The 17,820-nt window shown below is 35.7% G+C and overlaps 1 protein-coding gene and 1 long non-coding RNA gene across 4 annotated transcripts in view; one reads left to right on the top strand and one right to left on the bottom strand.

The window, feature by feature from the left end:
- Positions 1 to 10,785, top strand: part of LOC141411502 (uncharacterized) — a 52,581-nt gene extending 41,796 nt beyond the window's left edge. Inside the window, exons 2-4 of the long non-coding RNA XR_012436299.1 lie at positions 6,623 to 6,714; positions 7,104 to 7,178; positions 7,451 to 10,785. This is a non-coding gene — a long non-coding RNA (uncharacterized lncRNA). The remainder of the gene's footprint in view (positions 1 to 6,622; positions 6,715 to 7,103; positions 7,179 to 7,450) is intronic.
- Positions 1 to 17,820, bottom strand: part of LOC109678973 (phospholipid-transporting ATPase IB-like) — a 310,438-nt gene that overhangs the window by 32,437 nt on the left and 260,181 nt on the right. For all 3 annotated transcript variants that reach the window (XM_074043762.1, XM_074043761.1, XM_074043760.1), the window contains 3 exons: positions 11,976 to 12,037; positions 10,405 to 10,461; positions 7,543 to 7,650 (listed from right to left, as the gene is read on the bottom strand). In XM_074043762.1, the coding sequence (XP_073899863.1) occupies positions 7,543 to 7,650; positions 10,405 to 10,461; positions 11,976 to 12,037 (227 nt within the window). The remainder of the gene's footprint in view (positions 1 to 7,542; positions 7,651 to 10,404; positions 10,462 to 11,975; positions 12,038 to 17,820) is intronic.

Below are 17,820 nucleotides of genomic sequence, written 5' to 3' on the forward strand. Positions count from 1 at the left end.
AGAAGGTTCCATGGGCTGCTGAGAAGAATGTATATTGTGTAGAAGTTGGATGAAATGTTCTGTAGACATCAAGTAGGTCCATTTGATCTATGGTATATTTTAGACCTAGGATTTCTTTATTGATTTTTTTGTTTGGATGACCTATCTATTGAAGATAATGGGATGTTAAAGTATCTCATGACCACTGTGTTGGAGTTAATATATGCTTTTAGGTCCTTCAGGGTATGTTTGATGAAATTGGGTACATTGATATTGGGTGCATATATGTTAATAATTGTTATTTTCTTTTGGTCTATTTCCCTTTTTATTAGTAGGGAATGTCCTTCTTTACCTTGTTTTGTCAATGTAGGTTTTAAGTCTACTTTGTCAGAGGTAAGTATTGCTATTCCTGTCTGTTTTCGGGGGCTGTTTGCTTGGTAAATCTTCTTCTAGGCTTTCATCCTAAGCCTATGCTTATTTCTGTCAGTGAGATGGGTCTCCTGTAAGCAACAAATTGTTGGATCTTCTTTTTTAATCCAGTTCTTCAAATGGTGCCTTTTGATTGGGGAATTAAGTCCACTAACATTAAGTGTTAGTATTGATAGGTATGTGGTGATTCCTGTCATTTAGTTGTCTTAGATGTTTGAAGGTTTGATTGTGTGCACCTATATTGATGTTATTCTCTACTTTCTTGCTTTTTCTTTTCCTGTAGTTTGGTACTGCCTGCCCTTTCATGGTTATGTTGGGTTTCACTTTCTGTGTGCAGAATCCCTTGAAGAATCTTTTATAGTGGTGGCTTGTGGTCACATGTTGTTTTAGTTTCTGCTTATCATGAAAGACTTTTATTGTCCATCTATTTTGAATGATAGTTTTGCTGGATAGAGTATCCTAGGGTTGAAGTTATTTTCATTCAGTGCCCAGAAAATCTCACCCCAAGCTCTTCTTGCATTTAATGTTTCTGTTGAAAAGTCTGCTATGATTTTGATGGGTTTACCTTTGTATGTTATTTGTTTTTTCTCTCTTACAGCCTTCAATATTGTTTCTCAAGTCTCTGTACTTATTGTTTTAATGATAATATGCCATGGGGTAGCTCTATTTTGGTCAGGTCTGTTTGGTGTTCTGGAGGCCTCGTGTACCTGTATGGGCATACATTTCTCTAGATTTGGGAAATTTTCTATAATTATTTTGTTGACTATAGTATGCATTCTCTTTCCTTGCACCTCTTGTCCTTCTTAATGTCCATGATTCTCAGGTTTGGTCTTTTGATGGAGTTAGTGAGTTCTTGCATTTTCTTTTCACAGGTCTTGAGTTGTTTAACTGATAGTTCTTTGGTTTTTCCTTTAAATAACATTTCATGTTTGAGTTCTGAGATTCTGTCTTCTGCTTGTTCTATTCTGCTGGATTGGCCTTCCACTTTGTTTTGCATTTCTGTTTTGTTCTGTTGGAGTTTTCCATATCCTGAATCTCTTCATCTTTAATATTGTCTACTTTTGTCCTGAGTTCATTTATCTCTCTATTATTCGTGTTCTTTGTTTCACTTGGTGTTTATACAGTGCTTCTATTGTTTCTTTTCTCAAATTCCCTATTTTTGTTGTCTTAGAATTTCTTGAGTGTCTCCTGTACATTTTGGTTGACCATATTCAGTATCATCTCTATAAAATTCTCATTGATTACTTGCAGGATTTCTTCTTACAGGTTGTTCTTGTGGGCTTCATTGGGTTCTTTGGCATAGTTTATCTTCGTTTTGTTGGAGTCTGGATCTGAGTATTTGTTTTCTTCATTTCCCTCTGGTTCATGTACTAATTTATTGCTGGGTGGAAACTGGCTTCCCTCTTTTTTTCCATCTTCCCATCATTGCCCTTGCTATTGTTACCGTCCCTGTACTGTGTGCAATTAAGTATTTTCTGGCTTGTAATAATAACAATGGTGATATCTAGAATGGAAGGGTGAGAGGAGAGGGAAAGCAAAGAAGGTAAAGAAAAAGGGAAAAACAAACAAAAAAAACAAATAAACAAAACAAAACAAACAATAAAAAAAAACTGTCAAAGAAATAAACAGGGAGAAATAGTATACTAATTAACAGTAAGCTAAACAGGCATTAGAGAGACAGGGAGAGGATTAAGTAAAAATCCCCAAGTTCAAATCCAATAAAGTTTCAGTCTTAATAATTTTGGTGTTTGTCCCTCAGCCTCCAATCCTGGAGATGGTGTCTCAGAATTAGTTCTGTTTTTGTCTCATCAAAGGGGAAAAAACCAAAAAAACCCAAAACAAACAAACAAAACAAAATATCTCAAGTTCAAATGCAGTACAGTTTCAGTAAGTCTTTCAGCATGAGGTCATAGTTCAGTTGTCTCACTGAAAGAAGAGAAAAGGAAAAAAGAAAAAAAAGGGTCTGGAGACAGTTCTGTGAATGTCTATCTGAGGCTGTGGCTCACCTGCCCACTATTGTGAACCAGCTGTTGGTGGAGGCTTTATTGATTGCAGATCTCAGGAGTGAGCTTAATACTCACTTAGCCCTGCAAGCTTTGTTTATTTAGGGTTCTCTTGGGCATGACTGCCACTGTTATAAGTTTTCCCCTCTCCAAGCACACTGGGGGAGGTGGCGCTACACCCACTTTCTCCGGCTGGCATGTTTATTAACAGTTCACCTGCGAAGTGTCCCTTCCCCCCTCTCCAGTGGGGCTTTCCTCACAACAGCCACTGTTACAAGCTTTCCCTCTCCAAGTTTGCTGGGTGGGTGCCACCACTCCTGCCTTCTCTGGCTGGCTTGTTTATTTACAGTTCTGTGAGGGATTGACCATCCCCACCCTTTGGTGCTCAGGGCGCCCCACCCTCTTTGGTATGTGTCTTTTTTTGTAGTTGTTATTATTCAGTTTGGGTTTTTTCTCTTTTTTCCCTGGGTGGGGGTCAGTCTGTCCAGGGGGCTATGCTGGTTTAGCCCAGGGTTGTTTGTGGGAGTACCACATGTCACTTAGCTCACCTGGTGGTCTGCGTCTCTGGAGCTAGTAGGAGCTGGCATCTGGCTGTGCAGGAGCCATCCTGGTTTCTCTGTTTAATGTGGAATGGGGATGCTATGCATGGGCTGGGGGTGTGGAGGAGTCAGATGAGTCAGAGTTTTGCCTCTTCTAAGTGGTTTTTCGTGTAAGGTGTATCTCCAGGGTCTCTCCAAGATTTTACTTCAGGAAGCACGCTTTCTGTTTCCTCCCTCTAGTCACCATCTTGGAATCCCCCAAATAAATATTTTGATCAAGTAGCTTTCTATCCCAGTAATGCAAAGATGTATCATTTAGCAATACAACTCCAACTACTAGACATGTAACTGCCATTATATTCTCCTGAGAGATTTGATCTTCTCTTTACCTAGCACAGTATTTGGTTGCTGGCTGATCGCATTAGTTCAAGCAGGGATTGGTGAAAACTCTCCAGGGCTTTTTTCAACTGAGTGCATAGTATGTTATTTCATTCAATATACCTGGCAGGTCCCAAATACTATATTTGCCTCTTGATTCTGCTTAATATCTGTTCTTTAGAGGCTTTCTCCTGATGTTTTAGCTTCCTACCTCATGCTGGCTCAGAATTTGCTGAATGAACTGAGGGGAAAACATGCCTGAAATCTCAGTTACCTGCCAAAATTTCTGAAGGGTCTCTGGCTCTGGTACTTTTGGTAACTGGTATTTTTTGTGGATTATTTCAATTTGCATTAATTTATTAATTTGTTATGTAGATTTATTCATAATACCTTTAATCATATTTATGATGCTTGTATTAGTCTGAGTTGGCCAAAAATATGCTAAGAAGAGTTTACCTGAGTGAGAGATTCATTTGGGAGGGAGTAGGAAAAGGCCAAAAAGACATTCAGACCACTTTGCCAATCTGACACCTATGGAAGGAGAGAGCTTGAAAAGACTGGAGTAGGAAGAATCTGGATTACAGCACAATGCCTAGAAATGTTTAGTTAGACTGATGGGTAGTGCTTAGTCAAAGTTACCCCATGGAGAAATTGGTTTTACTTGAACACACCTGCCTCAGTACCTCCATGTCTCAATCACTACCTGAAAACAATCTGTGCAGAGGACAACCTTGGTGTGAACACAGGCTAGCCTTGGCTGTCTCAAAAAACCAACACCAATCAATCAAATAAACAAAATCATGATAAAGTTATTTTACTTAGCACGTGTTTTAAGTATGCATGGTAATTTCTGTTCAGACGTATGATATTGGATGTTTCCCAGAATGTACACTGATAATTAAGAAGCAAGTCTGACATGGATAAGGAATAGTCAGAGAGGCTGGATGAGAACCATAAAGAGAATACCAAAAATCCTAAGAAAATAGGGAGATCCATAAGTGGAAAAAGTAGAACAAGTTCAAATTGAGCTCAAGTTCTTGCTGGATTTGGTTGTAAGCTATTAGTTGCACCTTTGCAAAAACAATTTTAAAAAGTGATAAAAGCCAAAAAAATTAGTGGTTTAAATAAAAATGGGACTTGAGAAGTAAGAACAGAAAGTAGACTCATCTTTCAAAATATTCAGAAGAAAGTAAGGAAATCTACCAGATGTTAGAAAAGAAAGTCAAAAGAGCATTCTGTTCCTTTTTCACATAGAAACACATGATATGGTACTGGCACAAAAACAGACATGAAGACCAGTGGAACAGAATAGAGGACCCGGATATCAATCCACACAGCTATGCCCACCTTATTTCTGACAAAGGCGCCAAAAGCATATGATGGAAAATAGACAGACTCTTCAACAAATGTTGCTGGGAAAAGTGGTTTTTTGCCTGCAGAAAACTGAAACTTGATCCATGCTTATCACCCTGTACTAGTATCAACTCAAACTGGATCAAGGACCTAAATATCAGACCCAAAACTCTGAAGCCAGTACAGGAAAGAGCAGGAATACTCTGGAAGCAATAGGTATAGGCAAGGACTTCCTCAATAGAACCCCAGCCGCTCAGCAACTAAGAGAAAGGCTGGGACTCCTAAAATTAAAAAGCTTCTGCATAATAAAAGAATTGGTCTCTAAACTGAAGAGACCACCCACAGAGTTGGAAAAAATATCTGCTAGCTACACATCAGATATCAAAGGACTGATAACCAGAATATACAGGGGGCTCAAAAAACTAAACTCTCCCCAAATCAATGAACCAATAAAGAAATGGGCAACTGAACTAAACAGAACTTTCTCAAAGGCAGAAATCCAAATGGTCAAAAAACACATGAAAAAATGCTCACCATCTCTAGCCATAAAGGAAATGCAAATCAAAATCACACAAAGATTCCACCTCACCCCTGTTGGAACAGCTATTATCAAAAACACCACCAACAGGTGTTGGTGAGGATGTGGGAGAAAAGGAACCCCCATACACTCCTGGTGGGAATGCAAGCTAGTACAACCACTCTGGAAAACAATATGGAGGCTTAAAAAACTAAACAGAACTGCCATATGATCCAACAATCCTAGGGATATACCCAAAGGAATGCGACTCAGGTTACTCCATAGGCACCTGCACACCCATGTTTATTGCAGTGCTATTCACAATAGCCAAGTTATGGAAATAGCCAAGATGCCCCACTACTGACGAATGGATTAAGAAAATGTGGTATTTATACACAATGGAATTTTACTCAGCCATGAAGAAGAATGAAATCCTGTCATTCGCAAGTAAATGGATGGAACTGGAGAACATCATCTTAAGTGAAGTTAGCCAGGCTCAGAAGGCCAAAACTTGTATGTTCTCCCTCATATGTGGACTTTAGACCTAAAACAAATGCAGTAATATTATTAGACATGGGTCACATGCTAAGTGGAGAACACACACAGGAGGAATAGGAAAGGTAGGAAACTCAAAACTTGAAAGTGTTTGACATGTCCACTGCAGATGAACTAATATAGTAATCTTAAAACTGACAGAGGTCAATATGGGAAGGTGACTGGGAAGTAGTGAAGAGGTCAGGCAGAGATGAATCAATTTGGGTTGTAATACACATGTGCATGGAAGCAATGCTAGGAATCTCTCTGAATAGCTATCCTTATCTCAAACTAGCAAAACCTCTATGTCTTCCTTATTATTGCTTGTCTTCTCTTCATCAAAATTGGAAAAGAGGGCAGAACAACCTCTGCCTGGAAGAGAGGGGGTAGGGGGAGTGGGAGGGCATTGGGGGCAGGGGGGGAGAAATGTCCCAAACAATGTATGCACATATGAATAAATGAATAAACCAAAAATAAAAATAAAAAAGAAAGACATGATAAAGCACTAGTAGATATTAAAGTACTAATTGGCCTTGTCTTAATTACTTGTCTCTGCAGATTCTGTGCTGATCATTTCTACCCTGTCTATATTTTGGGAAATGTCAACTGATTATGATCTTGCCTATGTGAAAGCAGCGTCCAGCATGCACTTAGAACTCTCTGTTAAAAATTCTTACATTATCACTCCACCTCTGCAGTCAGTTTTCATTTTGGTTCTCACAATGTGGTTTTCATATTCATTGGTTTTGTGGTCCAGCCAAGGCTGCAGTCAGAACCACTGCAGTTTTGAGGGTTCATTTATATACTCTCCTGTCACATACTGAAGTTAAGTAATGTTCCCCGTATCTCTTGTTTATTTTTATCCATGATTTGGTTCATTTATTCCTTAGAATTCCTTCTGAAGACTGACTGGAGAAGGCTCAAGAAATCTTGGGAGAATATTATATCCCGATGTGTCCAACTGAGAACCCCAAGCCTGAAGGTACAGGGATCATGTCCCATTTCTACAGAGAAGGCAGGGTATAAGGCTTGGCTGTGCAGTGGAAAGAACACTGGGATTGAGCTGACAAACTCAATTTTCTTCAATTTAGTCATGTGACTGAGTTTGCATCAAGGTCAATTCTAATTCTACTATAGTATAATTCTGATTCATTTTGTAAGCACTGTGGTCTAATTCCCACAATAGGCACAAAACAAATTAGAATTTTAAAATGTAAAAATGAGTGTAAAAACTTAGAAAATACACAGCTTCTGAGGTTCATGTGAGTAAATACGCAAGTTAAAAATTTAGAAGCATATACTATGCATTCTATTTGGAGCACTGAAGAGTGGCTAGTCTAGTTAAACTTTTTAAAATTTTTTTGGAGACAGGTTCTTTCTGTGTAGCGAGGCTGGCCTTGAATTTGTAATGCTCCTGCTTCTGCTTCCTGAGTGCTGGGATTACAGGTATGTACCACTATACTTGGCTTAAAGTAATAGTAACATTCCTAGTTACCATGCACAAACACACAGATTACATGAGTAATATAATATTAACTATTTTAGATGATTCAGATATTACCACAGCTTTTTATCGGAATACAAAAAAGAAAAACATTTTATAAAGGTGGTTAATACAGTTAGCTTGAAATAATGAGTTTTAGATAAAACAAACTCTTTTTAGTTGGATCAGCAGTTATTTCTCATTGCATCAATTTTTATGCTTTTATCTTTTCCAGATAATTTTGGACGTGGGTGGAATCAGCTTTTGTTGTAAATGAAGATCAATTTTCATGGGGAATATAAGGCTCTCACTCATGGCAGAACTAACCTGTCCTCTCATCTCTGGAGCCATAGGGATGGTGGGCCAGAAGTATGAGTAAATTGTGAAAAAAATCAGCCAGATGATTATGCTTCCCCAGATTGCCAGATGACTGAACTGCAGAAAGAAGGGTGCCACAGGAACTCATTAGCCTTTTATATTTAAAAGGAAAGAATATTTAACTATATCAACTAAGAAAATACATCTGTCTAGGCCATGCTTGCATGTATGATATTGATAATCCTTCAGTTACTTGATATCTGAGACTTTATTTTCAACATACTTCTCAAAATAGTTTGCTCTGGATGCAAGGACCAACTGTTTACAGTATCTAAAACAGCAATACCTTGGTCACCCAAGCCAAGTGACATTTAGTGTCTTCAGTGAGGATGGCAACTCTCAGTTACAAGAGGTTCATACAAATAATGAGACTATTTGCATCTGCCTACTTAATTAATACAAAACTTTCCTCAAGAAAATAAAGCCTGAACAGATATCATTAAGAGAGATAAAAATCTGACCAAATTGCACTTGTCCTTTATGAACAGCTCTGAGATAATTCCAAGAGCTGTGACTCTTCCATTGACTGGACTGTGTATGTGAGCTTGGTAGAAACTGTTGAAAGACCATGTTCATGGCTGGATCTATGAACTTGGGCCAAACTCTATAGTGGTAAATGTAAGGTTAGACCCTCCTATTGATCTGATTTGCTACTTTATCTTAATGTTTGCAAAGGAATTTTAAGGAAATGCCCAGGAGCTCTCTGTCCTAAACTTGTGGGGGTGATGGATAGATTTATTATTCTCATCACATACAAAAGGTGATTAGCTACACTAAATAACCCCTGTAGGGCTTGAGTGCTCTCACTCTGTTAGGTATTGCTCACTACTTAATTTATGTCCAAATAATAAGGGGAAAACCAATCTGCTATTTCTCAAAGTATTCCTTAACATGTGTTTATGAATCATCTTCAAAGGCAATTTTTCATACTCTTTAAAAGTAATTCATCATCAAATGAGTCCTCTTTCTGTTTAGAGTAAATAGAACTGGTCTTCTGAGGGGTCTCCCTGTGATTATGCAGATGGTGGAGAAGAGGATCAGCTCAAAATTGGGAACTTCTGAACTTTCAGAAACTGAAATGCATCTTCACGTAATGGTCCCCTTGTTTCTGACTTCATATTAACTGGATTATAATTTAGTGTTTTCAGATGTATTTCTGTTGGGACAAAGGGTTGTAGCAGGCTACTGCACTGCTCCTGAGAGGCAGGTTGTTTTCTCTCTGCCCCTGCTCATTCTCTGCACTTAAACAGTGACTTCCAGGTGGAGGACTGAACCCAGAGCCTTGTGCATGTTAGGCAAGTGCTCTACCACTTGAGCTATGCCGCTAGCCTTCTCCCACCTTTTTTGAGACAGGGTCTTGCAGCTACCTTTGCCTGGGCTGGCCTCCAACTTGAGATCCTCCTGCCTCCCAAGTAGCTGGGATTACAAGTGTACACCACCATGCCTGGTTCTAGTATGCTCGTCTTCCTCATTGAAGGAGCACCCCCAACTCCTTTTCCACCATCCCCACAGGGCACAGAAGCATACGAGAAGGAGTGACAAGCAGTCCTTCTCTTTCTTAACCCCTGTGGGAGGTGCAGAAGCAGGAGCCTGGTATCAGTCTGGCCAGGAGAAAGACCTCTGGTTTTTGTTAGGCCTGCTTTGGACTTTAAATAAACAAACAAACAAATATTTCCTGATTAAATCAATGAGATTCACTATATACAGATATAACTGATCCTGGATATATGAAATATTCTTTTTGGAGAGAATCTAACCATAAAAAAGATATAAAAAATGATTATTTCTATGTTTATTTCACATTAATGTAGTATAACACCACACTTATAATTTGTACATTTTATGAGTTGCTAATGAACTATGTTTGTTCAGAACTGAGTATTGATGCAGCAGTAAGAAATAAATTTTACAGCAGAGAAGAAATATGTGATATGCTATGTATCGTAGCTCTTCAGTGTGAGGAGCTAATACAAATTCATTTTCTCTCATAAACTCATTATTATTCTTTCTTGTGGTGTTGTGAATCAAACCTAGGGCCTTGAACAAGCTAGGACAGTGCCCTACCACTGAGCTACACCTCCATCCCTTCTCATAAACTTCTTGAGTATCAGCTGGAAAGCAGCTCACTCATTGCTGTACATGTATACACATTCACTTATATTATTGATAAGTTTACAAAAATGAAGTTCTGCTTAAGTGATCCATTCTATTCTTAGTAATAAACTAAGGAAATGATTACTCATGTCTGTGAATACACAAGCATGCATATGTTCATCATAGCATTTGTTATGTCGTGTTTATAACAAATGTTGAAGCAACTATTTAAAAATAACATAAATAGTAAACATTCATGTGATGAAATATGGTTCAGTCATTAAATTAAGTAAATGGAAAGATGTCAAAGATTTAAGTGAAAAAGGTAAGCTATAAGATATTTAGGTACATTACGATTCTACTTTTGTTAAAAATAATAAGCGTATGGAGAACCCAGAAGCAGGTAGGGGGTGGGGGATGGGAGGGAGGTGGGGAAGTGGCCCAAACAATGTATACACATGTGACTAAATGTAAAAACAATAAAATAAAAATAACATATATAGAACAAAGATTTCAAAAACCAAAGCGTCAATATTATCCACATTGAAAGGTATGGACAATGTGTACCTCTTTCTATATTAGATAAATTTTTGAATAATGACAGTAAAATGAAGCAGAGACCAGAAGAAAAACTTATTAAATAGTTTTCTAAAGCTTAAAAGTCATTCAACACGTAACTACATGGGATTGAGGAAAGAATTCCTAAAGCATACTCACATTATTCCATGACATTGTCTCCAACCCAGCTTTCAGACAAACAGTAACAACTACATACTGTGCGAGGTGAGAGGAGAAGGGAAAGAATTAGAATCCACATTCTGATGCTCCCCTCTACTACATCTCCACATCTGGTGGACTCTGATGTTATTAAGTTGCTGAGTGTTTTGAGTATAAGTGGCCACTTGGACTTCTGTATATATTTTAGAAATACCGCATCGAGCCTCTGGAGCTTTTGATTGGGGTTATAATAAACCAATAAATCAATTTCTGGAGAGTTGATTTCCTTCCAGTATTGAATTTGACAGTCAATGACCATGGTATATTTCTCCACTTAGAAGTTCTTAATGTCTCAAATTATGTTTTATAATTTTTCTAAAAGAGGTTGTAAACATCATTTGTTATATTTATTCATGTTTTCCATATGAGTAATACCATTATAAAATGATATTTTTAAAATATCTAAATATTGTTGCTTATTGTTGAAATATAATTGCTCTCAATTGAAAAAAATACCAAGGTGCAGGAGAATGTTTCTACTTGCATACAAAAGGAATCACAGAATTGAATATGCAATTACAATTTTTAGAATTGTAAATAAGAAGCTACTAGCAGTAGTTGTAGATAAAAATCCAAGAAGCCATAAAGAAAAATACTGGTAAATTTAATTACATAAAATTAATATGCAATGGACTGGAGGTGTGGCTCAAGTGGTAGAGCATCTGCTTTGTAAGCTTGAAGCCCTTAGTTCAAACCCCAGTACCACAAAAAAAAAAATTCTTTCATAAAATTAATATGCAAATATATACTGACATGGCAAAAATGCCATGAAAATGTGAAACTGGATATTTTTGTAGCAAATACAAGAAAAATTAGCATCTTTAACATATAACTATATAACTGATGAATCATAAGAAAAAGATACACAATCCAATAGAACAAAGTAAAACAAGCAGATAAAAGAGAGATGGAAGTGTTCTAATCTTATCCAAGTAAACCTATCCTCAAAGCAGAAACTGCAATAGCCTATCATTGCACCTATTGTGTCAAAAAATGGGAACTTGGGGAAAGTGACATTCTTATTATAAAATTTGTGCAACATCTTCAGAGGAATATTTGGTAATATCTTTCAAAATTCATGGTACCCAGAGCAATAATGTGTGTTGAAATTTATTCTACAGCTATATTTACTTATAGGCATAACAATACTTTTTTTGCAGTATTATAATGTCAAAGGACCATGAACAACTGCAATGTCCACTGATGGGGACACTGGTTAAATAAGGATGTTACTCATACAAACTTCCATGAAAAGATGAGGGAGATATTTATGGCAATGTTATACAGCAAAAAAGTTGCTGAAGAGCATTCACTGCTTGTGCAAAAACGTAAGTAGGTGAATTTCACATTTCTACAACTATGTGCAAGCAATTGCTATAATAATTTCTTCTTGAGAAAAATGAGTATCAGTCTTAAAATTCATAGGATATTGTCTTACAATGATTGATTTAATGTTTTATTTTTCAATTAGAAATGAGGAAAAATTATATAAGGCAAGTGAATGATCTTACCGTATAAATAAAATTTCCAAGAAACAAACAGTCTGTAGTATAACCACCCTGTAAGACGACATCTGAAAAGTGAAAAGGTCATTTTAAAATCTTTATAGAATCTGAAACAGATTTCAAATCTGTTTTTTACCAAAAAACCCATACTGGGCATAAAAAATATTTATCAATTATTGGTTCCTAAATTGCTGTTGATGACAAAAATGCTACCTTGCTTGTCACAACTGGGAAAATTTTTTCCACATCTGACTCTCTCCAAAGTCCTATCAAACAACAGATGAATAAACTAATCACAATGAGTACATAAAAGTGTTTATTCAGCCTGGTCTCACCCCTACTAAACCACTGGGTATGGGTTCTCATATATTAAAAGTCCAAACAGCCCTCTGAGTGATGCTAGGTAACAGGAACTTTAACAATTTTGTTAACATGTTTTTTTTTTAATAGTACTCCTTTTCTAGACTTACTAAAATAATACAACCCACAAAGCATTTCCAAGAAAAACTAAAGAAAACCTGAATGACTGGAGGGACACTCTGTGTTCATGGAATGGAAGACTCAACAATGTTAAAATGTTGTTTCTCCAAGTCTTCCCAAACTAATCCATAAATTAAATATAATCCCAATCCAAATTCTAGCACTTTTGTTAAAATTCAAAAGCTGATTTTGAAATTTGTATTAAAATTCAAAGAATATAGAACAGCCCAAACTTTTTTAGAGAAATTATACTACCTGTTTTCAAGATTTGTATACACGGCATAGTAATCAAGATAATAGTCTAAAAATAAGACACATAAATCAATGGAACAGAATAGAGATTCTGGAAGTAGATCCATACAATATATCCTTTCAGTGAATTTTTTGACAGATGTCAACTAAGTCCATGGGAAAAGTACACTCTTCATCAAAAGATACTCATATGCAAAAAAGGAACCTTAACCATTATGTCACACAATTAAAAAAATGAACTCAAAATAAGCCAGAAACCTAAACATAAAATCAGAAAATTTGTGATCTGTGGATAGGCAAAGATTTCTTAGCAACAATAGAAAAAGTACAGACCATAAAAATTTTTGATAAGGTGGACTTGAAATCTAAAATGTCTGATATCAGTAATAATAATTATAGTCAATCCACAATTGAAAAGAAATACAATTTGCAATTGATAAAGGTTCTTGTAATTGCATAAGAAGACAATTCAATTAAAAATGGGAAAAATGTTTGATAATATATTTTCCAAGTATAGAGACTGCAAACAATCACATGAAGAGAGGCTCTAAATCATTAGCCATTGTAAGAAATGCAAAATGAAATCACAAAAAAATTGTGTTTATTTCAGTGATGTCATAAATGGTCAGAGATCCACAAGGGAATGTATGGACTCATATGATATTCAGATTGAATTTCTAATTTCAAAATTACAGTCATACATTCAAAATTACAGTCCCTGACTCATATATCCAGTTTGCAAATGATGTCCCATGGAGGAATTAGCATCTGTGGAACCAAGACATTTAATGAGGGATTTGATGTCCATGCCTTGACTCTCTTTTCTCATTCTTGCCTTCCTGCTGGAAGAGCCTAGACTTCCACAGTCTTACAACTTGCCAGATACTGCACCTGACACACCTCATTCACTGAGAATTCAATAGAAAAATTCTGGGATCTTAGCATGCAGGTGACTTCATGACAAGTAAAGTAACAGAGAATATGAACCCCAAATTCCAATTGTAAGATCAGCTTTTGTAACAAAACATTAGCTGTTGATCACCAGAAACAATAAACAATATTATAGAACACAAAGTGAATTAAAATATTAAAAGCAATGCACACATTTTGAAAGTCACCATTCTTTACCTGTTTCTCTTTCCCTTTAGCACTTGTAGAGCAGTGATTCACAAACTCCTTTGCACATTGGAAACTTTTTGAGAGCTTCATAAACTACTGGTGCTTGTGGCCTAACCACATATTGTAATTTAAGTGGTTTGGGTGTGGCTCAAGCTTTGGGATTAAAAAAATTTTTGAGATGATTCTAATAAACAAGGAGTACATATTGTAAATAGTTTAAGAACCAGGTATGGAGATGATGGTCTTTATACTTTGTATACTTAGTTTTAATGTCTTGCAGTAGTAGTTTTCATGTGGTACACGCTGAAACCAAGAAAGAATGGGACATCATGCACTCCTGGTCAGTGAGACAGCATACATACTCAGGTTGACTTGAGATGCTAAGGAACAGGTAAGACTGGTTGTCACTTCATATAATTCCACAATAATTAGTGATAATTTGTGCTTACGTCATTTGCTTGTCCATCATGTACAAAGCACTTTTAAATTAAATTTAAACACCTTTGAAACCCATTACTACCAAAATAGTGCACCAGAAGATGGGGTAGGAAAATAATTCAGTACCATAAACTTTGAAGCAAATTTTCAAAGTTAATTTCAGTTATTCTTCCCCATTCTTCCATACAGATGGTAAGCATCTTTTCATATCTTTAATGGATACTGGTATATCTTCTTTGGAGACATGTCTAGTAAAATCCCTCAACATTTTAAAAACTCTTCTGATTGATTGTAAGGTTCTTGACCAATTTTGGATACAAATCCTTTGTTATATATATAAACTTTGCAAATGCTTTATTCTATTGTGTGGGTTTCATTTTCACTTTCTTGATAATGTATTTTGATGCACAAAAGATTTTTATTATTTTAGAATTATTTTAGTACAGCTATTAAAATTTATTTTATGTAGATTTAAATAAAAAGTGGAAAAAGATTTTTAAAAAGCTAAAGTCAGCATATCTAGCGATGATTCTTCTTGCCTCCATATAAAGTACAGTAAGAGCTGACTCGCCAGAATGAACTATGACTGATGCCTCTCGGATGGTGTGGACATGTAACAAGTGACTTCACTTCAGAGAAGTGAGTTAAGGAATTTAAGTAGCAGTGGTAGAGAATGCCCACCTCCTCCTTACCTTGGCCCCTCTGAAACAACACATATGTCTGAACTCTGGTGGGAAGGGCAGTGAAGGCCAGGGTAGGGTAGGTGATGTGGAGGAAAAGGCATGGGTCAAGGAGACAGAATTAGGCTGATCTACCAACCTTGATCAACTAAGCTGATCATGAAGTATGAGCAAGTCAAACTGTGAATTAGTCATCCTCAATGATGACACTGCAAGACTGGCACTTTTATGAAGTTCTGAGCGTGGGTCAGTTGCTCACTATGTCCCAGTTCTGCTTTCTTGTTTCTACTTTCTTTTTAATTACTCAATTAATAAAAATTGTGTATGTTTATTATAAACAACATTTTGTTTTGAAATACTTTGGCTAAATCAAGGTAGTTAACATGTACATTACCTTATATACTTATTTTGTTGTGATGAGAGCACTTAAAATCTACTCTCTGCATTTTTCAAGAATACATTAACTCTAGTGACCCTGTTGTACAACAGATCTCTTAAACTTATTCTTCCTATATCACAAAGTTTCCCCAATTCCCCCATCAGTCACCACCACCGCAAGGCCCTGGTAAACACCATTATACCCTCTCTATCTCTGAATTCAGTTTTTATATATTTCACTTGTAAATGAGATCATAGCCTAGAATCCCAGTCCGCAAGAAGTTGAGGTAAGGAGGACTGCAAGTTTGAGGCCAGTCTGGGCTACACAGCAAGCAGTGTCTCAAAAAAAGTGAGATTAGTATAATATCCTCCACATCCTCTCCAGTATGTGTTATCATTCATCTTTTTGATAACCATTCTAACATGTGTGAGATGATATCTCATCATGTTTTTATTAGTATTTGTTGATTAGTGATATTGAAGATTTTTCATGTCCCTATTAGCCATTTGTGTCTTTTCTTGATAAATGTCTATTCAGACTCTTTGCTCATTTTGAAACCAGCTATTTTCTTACTATTGATTTGAGTCCCATATATATTTTTAATATTAACCAATTTATCAGATATAGAGTTATGTGAAAGCCTTTTAGTTTAATATAATCCCATTTATCTATTTTTGCTTTTGTTATTTGTGACTTTGGACTCACATCCAAAAGAACCCCAAACCAAAAACCATCATCCAGACCAATGCCAGGAAGCTTTCCCCTTATGTTTACTTCTAATAGTTTATAGTTCCAGGTCTTACATTTAAGTCTTTCATATATTTAAAGTTGATTTTTGCATAAGATGTGATATAAGTGTCTAATTTCACTCTTTAATTGTAGATATACAATTGTTACAACATCATTTATTGAAGCAATTATCTTTTCCCCAGTGTGTGTTCTTGGCACTTTTATTGAAAAAAATTGGCCATAAATGTGGGAATTTATTCCATGCATGGATTTATTAATGAGTTCTCTATTGTGTTTCATTAGTCTAAGTCTCTGTTATCCTAATATTATGCTGTTTTGACTAGTAAAGCCGTGTGTGTTTTTAAGTCAAGTAGAGTGATACCTCCAGCTTTGTTCTATTTGTTTAAGATTGCTTTGGCTACTTGAATCTTTTGTGGCTCAGTACAAATTTTAGGATTTTTTTCTATTTCTGTGAAAAATGTCATTGAACTTTTGATAGGAATTGCTTTGACTATCTGGGGTGTATGAACATTTGAATAATATTAATTCTTCCAATCCATGAGCAGAATGTATTTCCATTTTCTTTCTTTTTCAATTTCTTTCAAGTTTTACAGTTTTCAATGTATAGACTTTCATCTTCCCCATTAAATTTAAGTACTTTATGTGTAGCCATTGTAGATGGAATTGTTTTTCTAAGATGTTTTTCAGATAGTTGTTTGTTAATGGAAAGTGTTCAGAAATGCTGGTGATATTTGTATGTTGATTTTACATTCTACAATTTTATTCAACTAGCTCATTAGTTCTAATGGTTTTTGGTGAATTTTTTAACCCTTTTAAAAAATAAGAGTGTCTTCTTCAGACAGGGACAAGTTATGTGTTCCTTCCCATGGACATGGGATGTCTTTATGTTCACATAAGTCTTCTTTAATTTCTTTCAACATTTTGTAGTTTCAGAGTATTTTGTTAAATGTATTCCTAAGTACTTTATTCATTTTGATGCAACTGTAATGGAATTTTTAAAGTTTCATTTTTAGTTTGCTTATTTCTATTATAGAAATAAAATTGAATTTGTATATTGACTTTGTATCATAAAAATCTTAATGTTTATTATTTCTAATAAGTTATTATAACAATTGGTTATTACATAAAGAATCCAATTAGTGGATTCTTTAGCTCCATACATGTAGAAAATAATGTGATAAGCAAATGGAGATAATTCCTATTTGTAACCTGGATGGTTTTTATTCCATTTTCTGGCAATTGTAATGGCTAGAAACTCCACTACAATGACGATTATAAATGGAGTAAGATTTTTGTCTTGCTCCTGGCTATAGAAATAAAATATGAAGTCTTTTACCCTGATGTTAAATGTGGGTTTTAATACATGCATTTTATAAGACAGAGGAAGTTTCATTCTACTCCTTGTTTGCTGAGTGTTTTTACTATGAAGCAAGTCATTATACTCTTTGTCAAATGCTGTTTCTGAAATTACAGAGATGATTGTTGGGTATTTGCCCTTGATTCTATTGATATGAACTATTACATTGATTTTTGAATGTTAAATTAACCTTGCCTTTGTAGGATAAATTTTGCTTGGTCATGGTGCATAATCCTTTTTATTTTTTTATTTGTATTTTTTATTTATTTTATTATTATTATTTTTTCCAGCACATGAGCCTTTTTAAAATTTATTTATTTACTTTATTTATTTGGGTTTTTTGTTCATTTATTCACATGTGCATACATTGTTTGGGTCATTTCTCCACCCTGCCAC

This window comes from Castor canadensis, chromosome 10, assembly GCF_047511655.1.
Source record: "Castor canadensis chromosome 10, mCasCan1.hap1v2, whole genome shotgun sequence".
Taxonomy (NCBI): Eukaryota; Metazoa; Chordata; class Mammalia; order Rodentia; family Castoridae; genus Castor; species Castor canadensis.